Genomic DNA, 22,547 nt, shown 5'->3' with positions numbered 1-22,547 from the left:
AAGACCTTCACAAACAGATTGTTGCAAATCATGAAAATAGAATTGGGTAAAGACGTATTTCACAACTTCAGAATCTTCCAGTAAGCACAATTGGGGGCATTATCCATAAGGGGAGGCAACATCACTCCATCATCAACCGGCCATGCACAGGTGCTCCTCGCAACATTTCTGATCAGGGAGTCGGAAGGATACTTAGAAGAGTAGCCAGAGAGCCATGGACCACTAGGAAAGAGCTCCAGAAAGACTTGGAGGCAGCAGGTACAACTGTGACAGAAAGGACCATAGGCAATGCACTCCACCGCCATGGCCTCTGTGTGCGCGCTCAGCCCGCAAGACTCCACTACTGAAAAAAAGACATGTTAAAGCTTGTTTAAAGTTTGCCTAACAACATTTGGACAAGTCAGTGAATTACTGGGAGCATGTACTCTGGTCAGATGAGACCAAAATGTTACTTTCTGGCTGTCACACAACACACCATGTTTGGAGGAGAAATGGCAGTGCACATTACCCGAATAACACTACCAACAGTGATGTTTGGAGGTGGAAGTATCATGGTGTGGGGCTGCTTCTCCTCTCCTGGTACTGGCAGACTTCATATCATTGAAGGAACAATGAATGGAGCCATGTACAGAGAGATTCTTGAGATGAACCTGCTGCCATCCACCAGGATGCTGAGGATGACACGTGGGTGGACCTTCCACCATGACAACAATCCAAAGCATACAGCAAAGGAAACTTGCAGTTGATTTCAGAGAAAGAAAATCAACTTGTTGGAATGGCCCAGTCAATCACCTGACTTAAACCCAATTGAACATTTGTGGAAGCATCTGACGATCCAGATTCACAAGAGGCCCCTCCGCAATCTTCAAGATTTAAAGACAATCTGTGTAGAGGAATGGGCCAAAATCACACCTGAATACTGCGGGTGATTAGTTACATCATACAGAAAGCATCCTTGGAGCTGTCATTACAAACAAAGGCTTCTCCACTAAGTATTGAATGAATTTTAGTGTGTTCAATACTTTTTTCCTATGTCATTCCACTTTATTACACATAACTTTATTTATGTATGGACTTTAATGTTTAGATTTTGTCTGGATTCCCTGAGTTAATACCAAAGTTTCACTTGAATGGCCACATTGGAAATATATTTACGGGACAAAATGCTGATGTGTTCAATACTTATTTCCCCCATTGTATTTGTCCGGTGACACCAAGCTAATGATCTTAAGTCTGTACTGTTTAGTAAAACAAATTACTTGGTTCTAATAGGTAGGTATAGTGGACGACACTTAAAAGTCATATTTAACCTTGTTTTCTTTTAACCTGAATGCTCTCGCTCTGTTGTGAAGAGGACTTGATAATAATAGCACGTAGGGGTGTAACGATGCATCGATTAATCGAAATGTGTGTATTGTTTTTATTGACCTATAGTCCATTCATGCTGAGTGAATCAGTTCCCCCAGCCACATTTGTGTATTCAAAAATGTTTGGGGAATTAATTGATAGAAAATTAATCGGAAATTAATCGAATCGTGGTCAAATGAAGAGATTTCATGATGCATTGATTTGTTGCCTGAATAATCGTAATCGAAATTAATCGTTGAGAGGTCGCATCGTTACACCCGTATTAATAGCATGTGATCATTGAAGAACCTTGGAGAACAGACTTCTAGTGAACTGCAGACACTATGTCCTCAACTATCATCAACCGCAGTAGACCCAAGTCGAGAAACATTGAGGAAATGGTGACGTCACCTGGGTGAGCTTCTCGGGGGGGCCAATGCGTCTGGAGCTCTCGAGACATGGGACACGTTGGTAAGTTTTATGTCTGATTATCACATGTCCTCCTCGCAACACGACAACGGGGTTCAGGTTGAAAACCGGGCGAAATACGCCTTTAAAGTTTATTGCTCAGAATTGATATTGGCAGTGAAAACGGGGTTACAACCCCTACCAGCTACTTTGTGTAACATGGCTGATGATATTCTATTCTACTCTATAGGTGGGCTCTCTAGTGGAGGTGATAGGAAAGGGACAGAGGGGAACTGTTGCCTACGTGGGCGCCACCCTCTTCGCCTCTGGGAAATGGGTGGGCGTCATCTTGGACGAGGGCACGGGCAAGAACAACGGCACGGTGCAGGGGAAGCGCTACTTCACCTGTGAGGACAACCATGGGATATTCGTCCGACAGTCCCAGGTAACTGCAGTTATTGTGCTGTGCTCACGCAGTGTAACGATGAGGATTCAGATGCTCTCTCTCTCACACACACACACACACACACACACACACACACACACACACACACACACACACACACACACACACACACACACACACACACACACACACACACACACACACACACGCACAGGCACACTCACTCGCACACAATCCCAGGCATGCAGGCTTACACATTGGCGCTGTACACAAATCAACTCATACAGTACACAATCACAACTCGTACAGTACATAATCACAGCTCATACAGTATACAATGATCACAACTCATACAGTATACAATGATCACAACTCATACAGTATACAATGATCACAACTCGTACAGTATACAATGATCACAACTCGTACAGAACACAACTCACAGGGTACACAAACACAGCTCATACAGTACACAATCACAACATATTCACCAGCAGAGGCATTATGTCCGAGAATGATACGTATGTAGACAGAATGATATATTTTTGAGACCTCCTTTCCTTTCCTTCTTTCTGCAGCTCCAATGTGTTGATGACGGCTCCTCGCCAGACACGCCTGACTCTGGCCCAACCAGGTTGCCAAAACTGAGAGGTAAGCACCATGCAAGGCTTTGGGTGTGTTCGTAATATATATATATATATATATATATATATATATATATATATATATATTAGGGCTGTCAGTTTATCGCGTTAATTAGATTAATTAATTACACAGCAAATTATCGCGTTATGAAAATTAACTCAAAATTAATTACAAAAAAAGTTTTTTTTTTAATATCTTTTTTTTATATATTTATTTTTGTATCTCATTCATTCCATAAGGATGTAGAATACACATTTACAGATTTTTTTTTAATATGGTCCATTTGCATGTTCTTGGTATCTGATTCTAGGGACATCTATGAATCTCAGGGAATGTAGTGTCAGAAATACTGTGGGCTAGATCCACAAAGAATGGATTGCACTGTGCAAGGTGCACCCTTACTTACAATTCATTATGAATTGAAAATGGGGGACCCTGATGTAAACAAGACGAAAGTCTTTCTCTGGTCTGCATCCCCTTAACAATTGTGTGTATTGAGCCGTACTGTATATTGTACCCATTCTGCAATCTGTTAATAACATTTTCATTCAATCAATCAATCTGTGCGGTGATTGATTGAATGAAAATTTTATTTTTAGTCAATTGTAATGAACCAAATGAGAATATCAATTTTTTTTTTTTTTTATCTTTGACTGTGAATAACACCATGCTCAAATTGACCAGACCTGAAAAATCTAAGCAAATTAATAGATGGAAGATGATTAAACAGAAGGTTTTGTAAATACAGTACTGAATTCTGCCATCTGGACACATGCAATTTGAAATATGATTATAGAAAATAGAATAGCAGGCATAAAATGGTTATGCGATTAAAATGCAATTAATTAGATTAATTAATTACAAATCCTGTGATTAATTAGATACATTTTTTTAATCGCCTGACAGCACTAATATATATATATATATATATTAGAGGTGGGCATAGATTAATTTTTTTAATCTAGATTAATCTATCTGCAATCCTGGATTTAATCTAGATTAATCTAGATTAAAATGGCTAAAAAAAAAAAAAAAAAAAAAAAAAACTGCAGAAGGCATTCAAAATATGTGTGTTCTACTCAAATAATGACCAGAAGTAAGTCCTTACTTTTTCTTTCCTCCTTATGTTTCTCAGGCCAGGTGGCCCATTACACCATGAGCCCATCTCCCGTTTCCAAAATGCATTACAGACTGTTTGAAAAAGCTGTTTTGCTATGATAATTGGTAATGAAATATCAAAATAATGTTCAATAAGATGTACTTGTGTTTAATAAGTTTTATTCAGAAGTTAACACAAATAAATAATATTACCAGTACAGTACAGTATCTAGCACGGAGCAAAACAGAAAGAAGCATTTCAAACTTGAACTATGTGACATGGCTTGACTCAATCAGTCCAATATCTCTATTTCTCCTTCTTCCACCAGTCACTCAGGCAGACCAGCTTGTTTTATGTAGCGGTGTCTACTTATAGTGCCTATAATATTTTTTCCGTTGGGTGCCAGACAGGGCCAAACCCTGCCAATGCAAATCAACTGCGCCAGTGGAGTTGCTCAGTGGCCAATGGTGTCAACTGTGGTTGTACTGGGCAGCTCCCAGGTGTGAATGGAACTGTGTGAATGTGAAGCAAGGCATTCCTGAAAAAGAGCATCTGTGCTCAGCGAACCTACCCTGGGTAAATAAAGGTAAAAAAAAAAAAAAAAAAAATACATTTCTTTAAATTCTTTTAAAAACATTTTTTTTTTTTTTTTTTGTACCTTTATTTACCCAGGGTAGGTTCGCTGAGCACAGATGCTCTTTTTCAGGAACGCCCTGCTTCACATTCACACAGTTCCATTCACACCTGGGAGCTGCCCAGTACAACCACAGTTGACACCATTGGCCACTGAGCAACTCCACTGGAGCAGTTGATTCAAGCCATGTCACATAGTTCAAGTTTGAAATTATTCTTTCTGTTTTGCTCCTGAGAGTGCTAGATACTGTACTGTACTGATAATATTATTTATTTGTGTTAACTTCTGAATAAAACAACTTATTAAACACAAGTACATCTTATTGAACATTATTTTGATATTTCATTACCAATTATCATAGCAAAACAGCTTTTTCAAACAGTCTGTAATGCATTTTGGAAATGGGAGATGGGCTCATGGTGTAATGGGCCACCTGGCCTGAGAAACATAAGGAGGAAAGAAAAAGTAAGGACTTACTTCTGGTCATTATTTGGGTAGAACACACATATTTTGAATGCCTTCGGCAGTTTTTTTTTTTTTTTGTTGAGCCATTTTAATCTAGATTAATCTAGATTAAATCCAGGATTGCAGATAGATTAATCTAGATAATTTTTTTTTATCTATGCCCACCTCTAATATATATATATATTGGCACACTTGAGCTGCACCAGGTCTCACTGCGGTACCAGAACTAGGCTGATTGAATGACAGGAGTTCTGACAGCGCTCTCTGAATTTACAGTGTCACCCTCTCGAGGTGTTCAGAGCGCTCTCTAGCCACTCTGTCCACACAGTAGGTTAGCGGTGTGGGAAAATAATTGATATATCACAATATCTTGCGTGTTGTTATTGTATACATTTTTGCTTTGATAATCCCATTTTGCTGCAATAAAATGGATTAGAGTGAGGTGAACAGAGTGAAAACATACAGTAAACTCGTTCTTAAACTTCAAGTATTCTGCCTTCTCTCCCAAAAGCTCAGCAAATAAATCTGCTACAAAATCATCCGGCTCAAGAAAATCTACGTAGTAAACATTTGACTAAAAAAGTACATCCCTTATGTCCTTGTAGACGGGGCGGTAAAACAAAACATTAACCTCATTCTCAATCTAACCTACAGTAGCTCCACACACCAAACAAAGTATGTCCTCCTCTGGAGTGGCATAAAACCTGCCGGTCTCTAGACCGTATCTGTGCACTTGTCTTTTGTTTAAATTATACTTCACATAAGGTTCTGCACTGTAACTATTCTTCATGAGGCAGTTCGTAATCTTTGTTTATACCATATATCAACTGACTATTTTTTTTCTTTATACACGAGAAATATTTTTACTCCTAATCTCCTGAATATCGCACAATGATTTGTTCTGGAAAATTAATGCCAAATCGTTTCACATAAAATAAGTAATTTCTTTTGTTTTCCAGAGAAAGACGTTCCAGAGACTCTAAAAGCAACCAGACAGGTAACTTTAAGCACCAGGATCATGTAGCAAGCCGTGCCTATTGTACACCACGCTTTCCCGCACTTTTCACTTTGGCGGTGCACACCCAGATAAATGTTTTACATTTCAGACTTGAGTTTGTCACCTCTCCAAAAAACACCCTTTTTCAGTTATCTCACCTGCTCGACGCCCGTCTCGTTGTTCGTACACAGACGGATGACTGCAGTGCCAACCTCTCATTCTTGCCCTCTTGAGACTTCATGGACTCACAGCTGTAGTTACAATACAACCCCCTTCTACAACCCCCTACAAAAAAATCTGCAGAGTGGAGGGACCGGGAGACCCATGTTAACTGACCAAACACTTTATACCAGTGACGGCTTTTGGAGTTATTATTTTAACATGCTGACTACTAATTTTAACAAAAGAAATACCACTTACAGCACCTTTTTTAATAAGCCTGTTTCCTTTCCGTCCATGTTGTCACTGTGTTGGAAGAGGTGGAGTCTGCCCTTTCAAAGCAGCTGGAGTTATCAGCTGATGGAGTCATGCATGCTAAGATCTGAGTTCACTAAGAAACTCCCTCTGCCTTGGTCCAAACTGACCGCCTAATTCTGCTCTTTAGACTTGTCATCATTAGGGTTGGGTACCTTTCACATTTGAACCGGTACCTGTGAATCGATACCGGTACCCAACGGTACCTTTTTTTCGGTACTTTAGTCTCTAAACATTTTATATACCTACCTCAGTTGAAAAAAAAAATGTCCAAACTTTAAATAATTTATTATTACTATTTATTTAGAAAAATGTGTTAATATATATACTGTATATAATATTGCAGCGAGCGTTGTCTGCATCTAGCTTTGTAAAGTGTAACAACACTTGCGACCGTTTTCGGCTTGCCATTGCCCCGACTGCTTTGTTGTTTCATCAAGTAAAATCCTAGGTAAGCGTGTATTGTGCAAGTTTATGTGAACGTGCGGCACACTTCATAGGTTTCGTGGTAAACCTATGACGTCATAATTATTTAATTTTTTTTTACCATACCGAAATGTGGTACCGGCAGCCTATAGCTTATTCCCAGCGGAAGAGTGCTGCCGCGTTTTCCCTGATTGGCTGCGACACGCCCCGCGGCAGCCGCAGAGCGGAGCGGAGCGGCAGAGCTTGCGTCATTATGTAGCCGTAATCCCTGATGTTTCTCATTCGACGCTTAGCTCAACTGGCAGCGCTGTGGATCCTGCGGTCCGTTGGTGACAAGTTCGAATCGAATTATTTTTTTTTAACATGCTTTCTTTCGGCGGTTAAGTTTAGGCATGTTAACTTTAAGCATTGTTTCGGAGTTGGTTATGGTTAAGGTTAGGCATTGTTTCGGAGTTGGTTAAGGTTAGAAGGGTTAAGTTTAGGCGCTGTTAACACTTTGATTGCCTAAGGCTAAATTCATGATATATTATAGGTTGCCAGCTCTATTTGTCTATGGATAAGTACCCCTTCTTTGCAGGGCTATAACTTTTTAAATTATATTGCTAAATTGCCATTATTATGGCCCATTCAAAGTCCTATATGTATTGTTCATTGTGTAGCAACGTTAAACTTTTTCATTCACATATTCATAGTAAAATATGGTCTAATGTATAAGTATGTTTTCATCTCTTTCTGCAGCTTTCTCCAGAACGTGATCTATAGCCCCAAATGCATTATATTGATGATGAAATACAGTTTGATGGCAATCGGCGCGATATAAAAAATTTCAATTGGACGTACTTCTAGAAGTTTCTACGTATCATCTGATGTTGACCGGATGGGCGGGGGATCGTTTATAATTCCGTGGGCAGCGTTATATCATTCATCTAGTGTGGGTCATATGTTCATCAGAGCAGTTTATATCGAACACGTTCAAAAATAACGCTGAATCTTACCGTATCTTCCTCGCGCCGTTGGACGATCAGCGTCGTGTAGACCGTTTTCGATTATGGGATGTTTATCCTGAAGAACCATTTCCAGGTTGTATACTACTATATACGTCCAAATAACGTTGTTTATTGAGTTAGGGCGAGCGATTGATCATCCAGTGTGTTGAGATGGAGTCCGGCTACCGATCGCGAGTGCCCGGAGCACATAGGATGAGCACTTCCTGTTTGGCGAGCCCCTCCCTCTTGGCCGATCGGCCACCAGATGGCGCTCTCGAACCGTTAAACAGTTGATGGGAGCTCACCAGTACATCTCAGGGCTCCGGAAAGAAAATATGATTTCGATCACAGATTTTTGAAATATTGATATCAAAGACGAGTTACGGCGTCCTCGGCACCTTGAGCATGGCGGGGAAGGACGCCTAAAAGCGTCTTCCGGCAATCAAAGTGTTAAGGAGCTGTTTAAGGTTAGAGTTTGTCTTAGAGAATGGCAATATTCTTTCGGAGATGGTTAAGGTTAAGGTTAGGCATTGTTTCGGAGTTGGTTAAGGTTAGAAGGGTTAAGTTTAGGCGCTGTTAAGGAGCTGGTTAAGGTTAGAGTTTGTCTTAGAGAATGGCAATAGACAGCCTATTTCCGCGCTGCAGCGCGAGGCAATAGACAGCCTATTTCCGCGCTGCAGCTCTCTCGCGCTGCCGTGGTCACATGGGCGTCATGGCCAATCAGAGAAAACGCGGAAGCACGCGACGCACTCTTCCGCTGGGAATAAGCTACACGCGTACCGGCAGATCTCACATGAATCTGTACTCTGTAGTACCGATGTGATTCGGTCGGTACCCTTAATTCGGTTCAGTTCGGTACCCATCCCTAGTCATCATAGCCTTGTGTTTAAAGGACCAGTGTGTAGGATTTAGTGGCATCTTACAGTGAGGTTGCAGATTGAAGCCAACCGATAACTCCTCCCCTCACCCTCCCAAGCTTGTAGGAGAACCTATGGTGGCCACGAAACTCGCAAAAGTGTTTTGTTTGTCAGTACTGGGCTACTGTACAGTGTACAGTAAATTACCTAACCCAAGAATACACAAGACCCTCCTCTTGGAACCAAGTATGGTTTCGTCAATATTCCAATGTACAGTTTTGCTTGTACAGTTTCCCCCACCCACCCCTCCTACCCAACCAACACCCCACCCACCCAACCACCTCCAATGTACAGTTTCTACGTCAAATGTATTTATTTTTTGTATTTTATTTTTTTATTATTTTAAATTAATTAAATTTAAATTTATATAAAAAAAAAAAAAAAAAAAACGTCAAATGTATATACTCTTTTCTAGACTCTTTTAGTATCACAAACAGTACTGTATTTGCAAATCTGGTATGTCATAAATGTATAGATGTAGCAGTACTGTCTATCTGTATGTCGTGTGTGTCATATATGTTATGATAAATTGAAAATGGGGGACCCTGATGTAAACAAGACAAGTCTTTCTCTGGTCTGCATCCCCTTAACAATTGTATGTATTGAACTGTACTGTACCCATTCTGCAATCTGTTAATAAAGTTTTCAATCAAACTGTAGAAACATGGTGGTGCAACATGGAAGAGGACCGGCTCCCTATGTAGATATAAAGGACTCATTCTAAGCTAACAAAAACACAATTACTCTTTATTTTCAGGCGATTATAGACTAATGAAAACATACATACCGTAATTCCTCTAATAGTAACCCCGGCTTGTATTTGTTTCAACTGTAGCGGGTACCAGGCTTGTATTAGGAGGAGGCCTGTATAAGAGGGATGCCTATATTTCAAATTTTCAAACGGATCATAATGAATAAATCAACATTTTGTGTCAGTTTGAACCCAGTAAAATGTACTGGGTTAATTTATTGAAACCAAGTACTGTATGAAATAGTAAACAGTGCAATTACAGGTGGTCACTGGTCATTTCAACGTTTTCAAAGTGAAATCAAGTAACTAGCTCAGTATGCAGCTCAGTATATTAGTAACCCGGCTTGTATTAGGAGGCCGGCTTATAATTGCTTAGCTCAAGAGCGCACCCGGCCATTAATAGAGACCCGGCTTGTATTTGAGACCCGGTTACTATTAGAGAAATTACGGTATGAATATTATATTCCATTTCGGCCAATAGATCCCCCTAAATCCTACACACTGGTCCTTAACTTGTCTTTATGCACTGTTTGGTTGTACCAATGGTGGGAAGTTAACACCAGTCAAATACTGGTAAAACGTGGTCCGTGGCTGGTAAGTGTTTTTACTTTGGGGGGGGGGGGGGGGGGAAGAGAGAGTAGATCCTCACAACGCCACGCTGCTGTCTTCAAACCGCTGGTCTTCTTCAAATCTTATCCTGCACCTGTGTTAAAGTGGAGTTTCACACATTTGTCTGTTCACTTTATGGGCAAACGGAGACTTTCTATTCTTTAAAGGAACACACAAACATTATGGGAAATGCGTTTGCTGTCTTCTTCAGAGTCGGACAAGAAAATGGATACTAATTTCCTCTGTGCGTTCATTTGAAAGCCATCTGTCTGCACCCTAGCTTAGCACAAATTAATGGAAGTGGATATGGACCAGCTAGCCTAGCCTAAAACTCAGGTGTTTTTTGCTACAGCTTGGCTAGCTGGTCTATATCCGCTTCTGTTCATTTGTGCTAAGCTAGGCTAGCTTCTAGCCCCATAGCTTTCTCCTGAACACACAGAGAGGAAACTGGTCTCTATCTTCTTGTCCGACTCTGGAGAAGACGGCGCATTTCCCATAATGTTGCCGTGTTCCTTTTTAAGTTAAAAGTTGATGACTGAAGCGTCTGCCCACCACCACAGAGACGGTGGGATCGAATCCAGCTGTGGTGCTTCCGGGTTGGCCGACCGTCCATACTAACACAATTGGCGGTGTTAGAGGGTGTTAAAACCCGGCGAGGGTGGGTCCTGGTCGTTGTAAAACAGCGACTCCTACAGATCGGTCAGGGCACCTGCACAGCGAGGTCGGATCCTGGGGGAGGTAGTGTCCTCCACACGTTACACTCCCCCAGTGAGAGTCCGTGCTGCCAGGTGAAAAGAAGTGGGGATTGGCTACACATGTGTCGGAGGAAGCATGTGATAGTCTCCGCCCTCCCAGACCGACAGTAGGGGGCAGAGCACGCAACGACCAGGTAGGGGATTGGGAATTGGCATAACGACTAACATTGGGATGGGAGAAAAACGGAAAAAGAAAGGGGGGAAAAAGAGAAAGTAAAAAATAATTAAATAAAAAAATTGATGACTGGATCAGGTGAGTTTTCATGCCACTGGATGAAACCATGTATTTCCTGCCCTGGTCATTATTAACACAATTTCAATCTATCGCTGAAAAGTAATTGAATCCAGATCAAATTGTAGCAGTTGAACCCATGTCTTGTTCCTCTTACCAGGCTGTGTTAGTGAGCGCCGCTGCTCCGTTTCACAGTGATTTACTCTGATTCCTCCTCCGTGCTCGAGGTTGGATGTCCATTTTGTTTTAAAGGTCTCTCTATTTGAACCCTCTTTTCTACACTGGGGGCCAGATTTAACCCCCCCCCCCCCCCCCCCCCCTGCCTTTCTCTGATCTTAAAATGTTTTGACTTATATTGTGTGTTTTTGTGATTTGTATTTTCTTTGTTCTCTAAATACCGTTACAGATACCATCATCCAGCTTGAAGAAGGTAGAAATATTCACATTTTGTCCTGGTTGTTTTTTTTGTTCAGCGCACTTTGTGAGCTGCACGTGTTTTTCTTTTGTGTTATTTCCATTCAAATGCCTTTTCAGCTTTTCTTTTGCTACGCTTCATTTTGCCTCTCAGGTATGTTTTCAAAGGTCACTTCCTCACCTTCATTAAACTTTTTATAGTATTGGAGCCATCGGTCAGGCCATTTTAACAGGCTTATTTTAAACCGACTTTGGCCATGAGTATTTGAGACTTTGTGATGCTGTGTGTACTGTAACTTCACTTTGGTCAATATATAAATCACTGCAACTTTTGTGTACTTGCACTGCATGAGTTTATCGCACGTTCTAATCTAACTGCAGTGTCTTAAAGGGGCACTTCTACAAAAGTACACACATTCATTTAGTTTTGACAGTTATTGAGTGAGTAAGTTATTATGGCCACCAGTGATGTCATCGAGGACGTTGAATCCTTGTGTTGCGTTAATTACAGCTCAATGAAATGGTAAGGAAGCAGTCCCTACAAGACAAGGTATTGCTATTTCTTCATCTACATCATTTCATGGAGCTGTAATTAACACAACACAAGGAATTGGTATCCCCGACGATGATGGTGGCCATATTAAAACTCGCTTACTCTCAATAATTTGTCAAACTAAGTTTTGGATGCGTGAGATTATGTGCAAAATAATGGATTTTTTTTGGTGAAGTGCCCCTTTTTTAAGTCGTCGTGAGCAGCTTATTAACTACCAGTGAATCCAGGTTGAAATGGGTGGTCAGAGGGGCTCAGTGCATCACAGTGCACTGGACCAGCATAACAGTCTTCAGAGTGATTAATTATGTGTCTTTGCTAGACTAACAACGATGATGGTTCCATGTGTGCTGCTAACCTCTTCCCTTGCTTCTCCTCCACTGTGTGTGTGTGTGTATGGTAACTCTCTTTACGTGTGTCCCTCCCTGTCCACTCCGTATCTTATCCCACCCTCCTGTCCTCAAGTCCTCAGCCCGTCGGTCTGGCAAGGTGAGCCGGTCTCTAGTAGACTCATTGCGAGGGTCACAAGGGCTGTGTAATGCAGACCTAGGAAACACGAGTCATTGAATATACAATCGTTTCAGAAATCTCAAGGGGGAAGACTTGAGGTGCGCTTGATTTCAGATTAACTTGTGTTCAAGAGAATCTTTGTTTTGCCAACCATCCCCTGTATTATGAAATCATTGAAGCCCAGAGCCACAGCAGTTGGACATAAGGGGCCTATTCTAGAGTATTGTGGTTATTTCATGATGGCTGACATAGTTGATAATGGAAATAAGAGTTGTATCATGTACTCGTACGGTGTCATACACCAAACTAAACACTGGTTTCCAAAACAACATAATCAAACATTCTTTGGCATTCTATTGGTAACAAGCCAAAATGACTATACATTTTTCTACAATTTAGTTGTTATGCCAATTCCCTGTGTGCCTAATGGTCCTGGTCATTGCGTTGTCCTCCATTGGTCTGCGGAGGGTGTAGACATGCCTCCTCTGTCGGTCTGGGAGGGTGTAGTCTACCACATGCCTCCTCTGTCGGTCTGGGAGGGTGTAGTCTACCACATGCCTCCTCTGATATATGTGGAGTCGGCAGCCGCTTCTCTTCACCTGGCGGCGAGGAGTTTCACTGGGAGAGAGCGTAACGTGCGCAGAGGTTCATGCTATCTCCCCCAGACCCCCTCCCTACTGAACAGGCACGTGACTGACCAGTAGGAGTCACTGTTGCGATGACCAGGACTCATACCCCCAACCGGCTTCCCACCGTTGCCGGAGGTACTGTTACCGGGAATTGAACCCTGACCTCTACACTACAGACTTGAATGGCCATTGTATTGATTCAAGCTCTCCTCCCGAGACCACATTGAAGATTCAAAACCATACATCGGCTTTTCTGAGGGTGTTGGAAGTTTCCTGCAAGTGTCTTAAATCAAAGTGCACCTCTTCTTCCAAGCATTTAAACGTTTCACTCTGCATAATGTTTCAGATGCTCCATCGCCTCCTTTCCATATCATACCCGTCATGGCCTTTCATTTGTACCACCTGGACCACACAGTGCTCACTGCAGCAGACAGGGCATTGGAACATATCAGATTATCTGATGGATACGGTGCAGAAGACATGGGAATGTGATGGAACAAGAAGGAGGTGTAGATACCAGTAGTGTGTAGTCTAGACACCACAGGCTTTTTTTATTTAAATTTATTTTTACATAAAATATACGAATATATAGTGTTACTTAGTAGGCACTGCTATTACACAGAAAATAAACTTTAAATACTTGAGTAGAAATACTTATTTTTCACCCCTGGGTTTAAAGGTGCTATAGATCAGTGTTTCTCAACTGGTGGGTCGCGACCCAAAAGTGGGTTGCGGGGCCATTTTGAGTGGGTCACGGATGTGTGTGTGTAAAAAAAATAATTAAAAAAAGTAAAAAAATAAAATAAAACTAAAAAGTAGATTTATATTTTATTTGTATACACACATTTATACTTTTTTTTGTTTGCACTACTTTGTGAAACTGGCTTCTCAGCTCTGGTCAAGCTGAAGACGAAGCAGAGGAAAATATTAGACATTGAGCATGACCTCAGAGTTGCTTTGTCTACCATCACCCCAGACTTTGAGACTCTTGTCAGGAGCAAACAACATCCCCAGTTATCCCATTAGTTCCCTGGGATGTTAAGCTAAGAAGTCTGCTAAGAAGGATATATTATTTATTATTATTATTTTATTTCATTGGGTTTTTAGCCCTAGTTGCACTTTTGTTGCAACCCCAGTTATCCCATTAGTTCCCCCAAACTTACTGTAGGTCTGTTATGTTAAGCTAAGAAATCTACTAAGAAGCATATTATTTATTATTATTTTATTTCATTGGGTTTTTAGCCCTAGTTGCACTTTTGTGTTTATTTCATGTTAACAGTGCATGAAAGATTGCGTATTACTGCACATTTAAATTTAAATCATAGTGGTTAAAAAATTTGGGTCGCGACTTAATGACTAAGGAAAATGTTGGGTCCCGAGGCTAGACCAGGTGAGAACCACTGCTATAGATGACATTCAGCCACTAGATGTTGCACAACTAGAGCACCAGCATGTCGGACAAAAACAGACACAAATGATCAAACTAAGTTGACCAGTGACTGCAGCAGTTGACCAGTGACGGCAGCAACATTAAAAACAGTTGCAGTGTTGATGGCAGTGACAGCAGCAGTTGAGCAGTGATGGCAGCAGTTGAGCAGCGACAGCGGCAACATTATAAACAGTTGAGCAGTGATGATGGTACTTTATAAGCAGTGATGACAGTAACATTAAAAGCAGTTATTATGTTACCATTGACAATTAGCAGGCTCGATGTCGCGTCAATGTAACATAATAAGGAGACGGTAGCCAAAGTAATCAACAAAGAATATTTAATTAATAATTACCATGGTTTTGAATAAAGGAAATCTAAAGTAACGACAGACGAGAACACATACGGCACAGACAGGATCAGCATCAGACAAAGGGGAGGACAGAATACTTATACATGAGGGGATGACGAGACAAGACACACCTGGGTTAATTACAAATGGGCACAGCTGGAGGGGAAAACGATAAGGACTACAAAACCACAACAGGGAACTACAGCTAGATACGACACATCACACTAGGAGCACCTGATCAGGGCACAAAACACAACAGCAGTGATGACGGTAACATTAAAAGCAGTGATGACAGTAACATTAAAAGCAGTTGAGCAGTGATGACCGTAACATTAAAAGCAGTGGAGCAGTGATGACCGTAACATTAAAAGCAGTTGAGCAGTGATGACCGTAACATTAAAAGCAGTGGAGCAGTGATGACCGTAACATTAAAAGCAGTTGAGCAGTGATGACCGTAACATTAAAAGCAGTGATGACAGTAACATTAAAAGCAGTTGAGCAGTGATGACCGTAACATTAAAAGCAGTTGAGCAGTGATGACCGTAACATTAAAAGCAGTGGAGCAGTGATGACCGTAACATTAAAAGCAGTTGAGCAGTGATGTCCGTAACATTAAAAGCAGTGGAGCAGTGATGACAGTAATATTAAAAGCAGTTGAGCAGTGATGACCGTAACATTAAAAGCAGTGGAGCAGTGATGACCGTAACATTAAAAGCAGTGGAGCAGTGATGACCGTAACATTAAAAGCAGTTGAGCAGTGATGACCATAACATTAAAAGCAGTTGAGCAGTGATGACCGTAACATTAAAAGCAGTTGAGCAGTGATGACAGTAACATTAAAAGCAGTTGAGCAGTGATGACCGTAACATTAAAAGCAGTTGAGCAGTGATGACCGTAACATTAAAAGCAGTGATGACCGTAACATTAAAGGCAGTGGAGCAGTGATGACAGTAACATTAAAAGCAGTTGAGCAGTGATGACCGTAACATTAAAAGCAGTTGAGCAGTGATGACCGTAACATTAAAAGCAGTGGAGCAGTGATGACGGTAACATTAAAAGCAGTGATGACCGTAACATTAAAGGCAGTGGAGCAGTGATGACCGTAACATTAAAGGCAGTGGAGCAGTGATGACCGTAACATTAAAGGCAGTGGAGCAGTGATGACAGTAACATTAAAAGCAGTTGAGCAGTGATGACCGTAACATTAAAAGCAGTGGAGCAGTGATGACCGTAACATTAAAAGCAGTTGAGCAGTGATGTCCGTAACATTAAAGGCAGTGGAGCAGTGATGACCGTAACATTAAAAGCAGTTGAGCAGTGATGACCGTAACATTAAAAGCAGTGGAGCAGTGATGACCGTAACATTAAAAGCAGTTGAGCAGTGATGACCGTAACATTAAAAGCAGTTGAGCAGTGATGACCGTAACATTAAAAGCAGTTGAGCAGTGATGACCGTAACATTAAAAGCAGTTGAGCAGTGATGACCGTAACATTAAAAGCAGTTGAGCAGTGATGACCGTAACATTAAAAGCAGTTGAGCAGTGATGACCGTAACATTAAAGGCAGTGGAGCAGTGATGACCGTAACATTAAAGGCAGTGGAGCAGTGTTGATAACAGATTCTCTGTGATTACACACAACGGCAGTGGACCCCGACAGGTCGCCTCTTCTCAGCCACCTCCCTCCCCTCGCTCTCGCTAAGTCCAGCCAGCCAGAGCCTCACCGGCCAGAGCCCCTCATTTCTCAGGGTACGTTCCATCAACTCAGGCTTTCCTCCTCACCTGTCCTCCTGTCCTCACTTGGGGTGGTAAGATGTTGCTGGAAGGCCGGTGAAGTTGTCGTTGTCCTTTTTATGGCACAGATCTAGGATCCTGTCATACCTTCTAACTCGTTAATCATTATAAAACCAACCCGAGTCGAGGTCTGTGTCTCGAGGCAGGATTAGACTAATTATTTACCCAGGTGCACCAAGCCAGCACAAATATGGTGACATGGGACTTCCAGTTTATTGAGGTGGCCTTCAAAATAAATGTGCTGGAATTTACATTTTTAATGTCTCAGCATTTGTTCTTTTATTTTGAAGACCAACTCGCTAACCCGGAAGTGCCATTTCCCCTCTTTTGTGCCAACGTGACTCACCCGGGTAAACTATTTGTCCATCACTGCAAGGGTAACGGTCCTTTGTAGAGATATGATTGGTCCTTGAAAGAAGTTGTTCTCTCTGATCTGGGATTATATCATTACTTACCATACTAATGATTATTAAACTAACCTAAACTAATTATTGAGTCTAGATCTGTGTCTTAAGGGTAATTTCCGTTGTTGTGGGCACTGGGTGGTGAGATGTTTGGTCTTTTAAGGAAGCTGTTGTCCTACATGGTACAGATCTAGGATTATTGTCATTACTAACCAGTAACCACACTAATTATTATTAAAACTTAACACAAACTAAATCATACGTCTGGATCTGTGTCCTAAAGGTGTCGTTCTTTGTTAAGGACACTTGGGTGGACAGATGTGAGATTATGTGCAAAATAAATCGACACTTTTATTTTGGTAAACGAACTGAAACTAATGACTGATTCTAAATCTGTGTCTTAAGGGCAAATCCCTTTGTTAGGGACACAGGGTTGCTTACATGTTTGGTCACGAAAGGTGTCAGGATCATTGTGTTCTTCTTACTATCTCATCCAGCTCACATTTACAATATCAAACTAGTACCGTGGGGTAAGTATGGGAAACTAGCAAGGCAGGGTAGGAAACTAACAAGGCAGGGTACGAAACGAACAAGGCCACTTAGGAAACTAACGAGGTCGCTTAGGAAACTAACAAGAGAAAAATTTGTTTTTTTTATTCCCAAAAAGCCTGGGCTATTAAATCATTCCGGGCCAACAGCGCCCTCTGCTGATGGCCCTTCCGTGCCAACGCTATATCCAATGGAGAATAGGACTTATTTGCGAGTGCATAAAACATATCAAATATAATAGCAATAGATCTAAATAACACAGTGATCGTCAATGAGTTGCTTCCAGTCAACATGTACCAAACGGATTGTTTTTTCATCGGTACATTTCCATTTTATACCGGTTTGAATACGAGTATAGTTTGAGATTTCTAGTAATTCCAGAGAAAGACACGATAATAGCCCTTTAGTCGAATACACAAAACACGTAATTTTCCGGCTGATTTATTAATCGTTTTCAAATAAACGCTAGATTATCGATAGTATATGTGTGTCCTCATGTACGAAGAGAAGCGGGGTCTGAAAAATCGCTTCTCCGTACTTTGGTCGGCGCGAACCTCACACACACACACACACGCTCAGATGGCGGTGATAGGAACATCTGATTACCCCAAGATTCGTAACATAAAGGCCTTACCTCACATCTGATGTCATGCAAAAAGATTAATCCAATTCCTGATCGCCATTCCAAATATCGATTGCGTCCATTGATCCAACGTTATAGTCCAAAACACAATGATCCACGATGCTTCCAGTGGGGGGACTCAATGCAATAGTACCCAGCTGCATGCCCGAGAACCAAATTTTTTTTTGATGCACAGTCCCAGCCAATCCAATCCAATGATGTGCAATACCATCCGGGAGACGATATGGGCGGCGGTATTTGCCCTTTTGCGAGCTCAGACCCATTCCCAACAATAACATCAGGTTGGATGGATGAAAATGAATGGATATCGCTAATAAAAGAAAAACGATTAAAACCCGACTATACTCGTGATTGGCACGGAAGCGATGGCGAGTTAACCCGACTATACTCGTGGTTGGCCTGGAATGAGTTAATTTAAGTTTCATGGTAATTCCTAAAATGCCCTTTGGATTACTGAGGCAAATATTCAATTGGGGGGAAATGAAGAAAAAAGCAGTTTATTGTTCATCAAATCATATTAATTTGAGAGTTTTGTCTCTCGTTTAACTCATAATGTGCATGGATTTTACCCTCCGAAATTGAAAATGTAAACCCCCCCCCCCCTGAAGTCCAGTGTTTTTGACAGTGGGAGATGATCCGTTTTTGGCCCCGCCGTACCAGCCTGGACGTCTAGCCACCCAGACTGATTTGACAAACTCCTTCAGCCAATCAGCATAACAAGCTTTTGCCAAATACAGTCGGAAGAACGGTGACATTTGTTTTTCTGGCTGAGAAAGTCCACTAGTGCCCACTCTTGTTCTTGTTAAATTATTGTTATTGAGTCTATTTCAGCTATAACTGCACTTACGGCTGTGTTTATTCTACTAACGTTAATGTTACCGCTCATTAACGGCGTTTCGCCACCCGCGGCTTTTATTTCACGTCATCAGCTTACGGGTACCAATCAGGGGCTGCGTTCCACCCGGGGGGTGACAGAACGGCGGTTAGAATGCAGTGCCTGATTGGCTCCGATTGCATTGCAATTTCTGGATGGGCTGTGTTCCTCTAACCACCTGGTGGAGGAGTGTGTCTCTGGTGCCACATACCGGTATGGGCTGTGTTCCTCTAACCACCTGGTGGAGGAGTGTGTCTCTGGTGCCACATACTGGTATGGGCTGTGTTCCTCTAATCACCTGGTGGAGGAGTGTGTCTCTGGTGCCACATACTGGTATGGGCTGTGTTCCTCTAACCACCTGGTGGAGGAGTGTGTCTCTGGTGCCACATACTGGTATGGGCTGTGTTCCTCTAATCACCTGGTGGAGGAGTGTGTCTCTGGTGCCACATACTGGTATGGGCTGTGTTCCTCTAACCACCTGGTGGAGGAGTTTGTCTCTGGTGCCACATACTGGTATGGGCTGTGTTCCTCTAATCACCTGGTGGAGTAGTGTGTCTCTGGTGCCACATACTGGTATGGGCTGTGTTCCTCTAATCACCTGGTGGAGGAGTGTGTCTCTGGTGCCACATACTGGTATGGGCTGTGTTCCTCTAACCACCTGGTGGAGGAGTGTGTCTCTGGTGCCACATACTGGTATGGGCTGTGTTCCTCTAACCACCTGGTGGAGGAGTGTGTCTCTGGTGCCACATACCGGTATGGGCTGTGTTCCTCTAATCACCTGGTGGAGGAGTGTGTCTCTGGTGCCACATACTGGTATGGGCTGTGTTCCTCTAACCACCTGGTGTGTGTGTGATATTAAGTTGCATGTGTTAATTTTATGTGTGTTTGTTTTACCCCAACCCTTCTCGCTCCTCCCCTTTCCCTCTCCTTCACTCCCTTTCTTTTCACTATTGTCCCCCCTTCATCCTCTCTCCCTTCCCACTTTCTTGTCTCCCTCACAACCTTCTATATTCTGCCCTCCTCTCTCTCTCCAGACCCCTCGTGCTGGTCTCTCTTCCTCGCTGTCCTCGTCCTCTCTGTCGGGTGATGTCAGCGAGGCCGGCCTGTCCTCCCAGGGTGCGCTGGCGGCCCCCGTCATCCCCCAGCCCAGCTCGTCGCCCGCGGCAACTGCACCCCAGGCCCCCGCCGGCTCCAGCAAGGTCCGTCGCTCAGCCATTTATTTTCAATGGATTTATTATGCGTTTACTTATTTATTTGTTCGCAATTTTTGTATTCATGCGTGTGTTGATGTTTATTACTAGGGGTGGAACAATTCCGAATTGAACATTTTAAATGATGAGCATTCAATGTTAATTATCGGAACTCCCCATCGATGACGTTCACACACGTTTTTGTTATCTACAAAGCTTCGATTTAAATTGAGAAACTGATGCTCTTTGCATATCAAGACTGAGATAATAACAATAGTTATTGGCGAAGTCTAATCGAATCGTGGATTTGGGGAATCGTTAGACCCCTATTTATTGCTACTTCATTGCAATGTTTGATTGTCTTTCGTTCATTCGATTCTTTCATTACCATGGGTGCTGATGTAGAGTTTTGTCACCATGTATAGTGTTTAGGGCTGGGCAATCTGAATGCATCAATCTGCATCACCATATCGTGGGATGTTTTTGATATTGTGAATCGTGATGCAAGATTTTGTTGTCTTAAGTTAATGGAGCAAGTAAATATCAAGTCGGATTTCTCACAAAATGTTTGAGAATGTTATTTGAAAATGACAATCTTCATTGGATACTTTGTTGCACTTCCCATTACAATGTGGTCCAATAAAATGAATATCAATTGGATAAAAAAAAATGTATCAAATTATACATCCATGGCTGTAGTAGTCTTAAAGGGACACTTCACCAAAAAGAAAGCAATGGTGCAGTTCAAGTGGTGCAAATAGTCTGCTACGTTGGATGGAATCTTATGTATTTAGATTATCTGCCACGCTTGGTGATTTAGATGCATTGGCAGTTTTATATTTCACCATATACATTACTTTCATTCCTCATATCCTTCCAGTAATACTTGCTCAACTGAGAGGAAGTGTCTGGTCTTTTATTTAGCAGGCTTTTGCCATAATTCTACCATCAGCCAATCATATGATTGTTCACCATGGTTTCGTCCATCTACTCACATTAACCTTTTATGGCAAGACAGGAGCGTGTGGTTATCCTGGATGATTAAATCCACGCTTGTCTAATCAATCGTGCGTCTGCGTTCGAGGAACGGTGTTGGCCCGATGCAAAGTAGCAAGATAATCTGACACATTATCCAGGAAACGCTTAAAGGAACATGCCAACATTTGGGGAAATTAGCTTAGTCTTCTCCAGAGAGAGACAAGAAGATAGATACCAGTGTTCTCTCTGTGCGTTCAGTAGAAAGCTATCTGGCTGCACGTTAGCCTAGCTTGGCACAATGAATGGAAGCGGACAGTGCCGGTTAGCCTAGGCATTGTCCAACTAACACCTCTCCCCAAGACTAAGATCATTTCCCCAAATGTTGGCATGTTCCTTTAAGCGTTTCCTGGATAATGTGTCAGATTATTTTGCTACTTTGCATCGGGCCAACACCGTTCCTCGAACGCATGGATTCCTTCCCAATAATACTTTTTTGCCAGTATGGCCGTGAAATAGGTATTAAATTGTATTCAAAGTAGTCTTAAAAAAACTTAAATTGAACTTGTTGAAACTCGCAGGAACCCTGTATCTTATACTTTTGTTGCTCCATTGTTAGTCATCATCTATATTGTCTTAATAAGCCTGTTTCCATTCCGTCCATGTTGTCACCATGTTGAACAGGTGGAGCCTCCCGTGTCAAAGCAGGTAGAGTTCCGATGGCGTCATGCATGCAGAGATCTGGCGTGATGAATTGACTAACAAATTATTTCGCCCCCGGCCCAGGAATGATCCCTTTAATTATGAAATATGTTCTATGAATATTTTCACACTGCATGGGCTGCTGACTTCTGCCCTCACTGTGTTGTTCCCTGGTTGCATCCCCCTTGTTCACACCTACAAACCGCGGTGAATCAATGTTCCCCCGAGGGCTGCTCCATTTTGGCAAAAATCATAATCAAGGTAATTTTGATTGCTATTGAAATCACGATTTTTAAACACTGATTTTGGAACATATGACTTTGATATGAATTTATTTGATCTATCTTCTCGAGCAAAGGCTGCCTTTCTGTCATCTTCTACAA

General features: G+C 41.9%; 1 protein-coding gene across 1 annotated transcript in view; it reads left to right on the top strand.

Annotated features, from left to right (window-relative positions):
• The window catches only part of LOC311239679 (dynactin subunit 1-like), a 75,885-nt gene that overhangs the window by 5,600 nt on the left and 47,738 nt on the right, over positions 1 to 22,547 (top strand). Inside the window, exons 3-9 of the mRNA XM_084328081.1 lie at positions 2,006 to 2,200; positions 2,740 to 2,812; positions 5,964 to 6,001; positions 11,558 to 11,581; positions 12,581 to 12,604; positions 20,332 to 20,496; positions 22,147 to 22,170. Of these exons, the coding sequence (XP_084184207.1) occupies positions 2,006 to 2,200; positions 2,740 to 2,812; positions 5,964 to 6,001; positions 11,558 to 11,581; positions 12,581 to 12,604; positions 20,332 to 20,496; positions 22,147 to 22,170 (543 nt within the window). The remainder of the gene's footprint in view (positions 1 to 2,005; positions 2,201 to 2,739; positions 2,813 to 5,963; positions 6,002 to 11,557; positions 11,582 to 12,580; positions 12,605 to 20,331; positions 20,497 to 22,146; positions 22,171 to 22,547) is intronic.

The sequence above is a fragment of the Notolepis coatsorum genome (genome assembly GCF_963971535.1).
Source record: "Notolepis coatsorum genome assembly, chromosome: 13".
In the NCBI taxonomy this organism is placed as follows: Eukaryota; Metazoa; Chordata; class Actinopteri; order Aulopiformes; family Paralepididae; genus Notolepis; species Notolepis coatsorum.
This window is presented reverse-complemented; position numbering and strand designations above follow the sequence as displayed.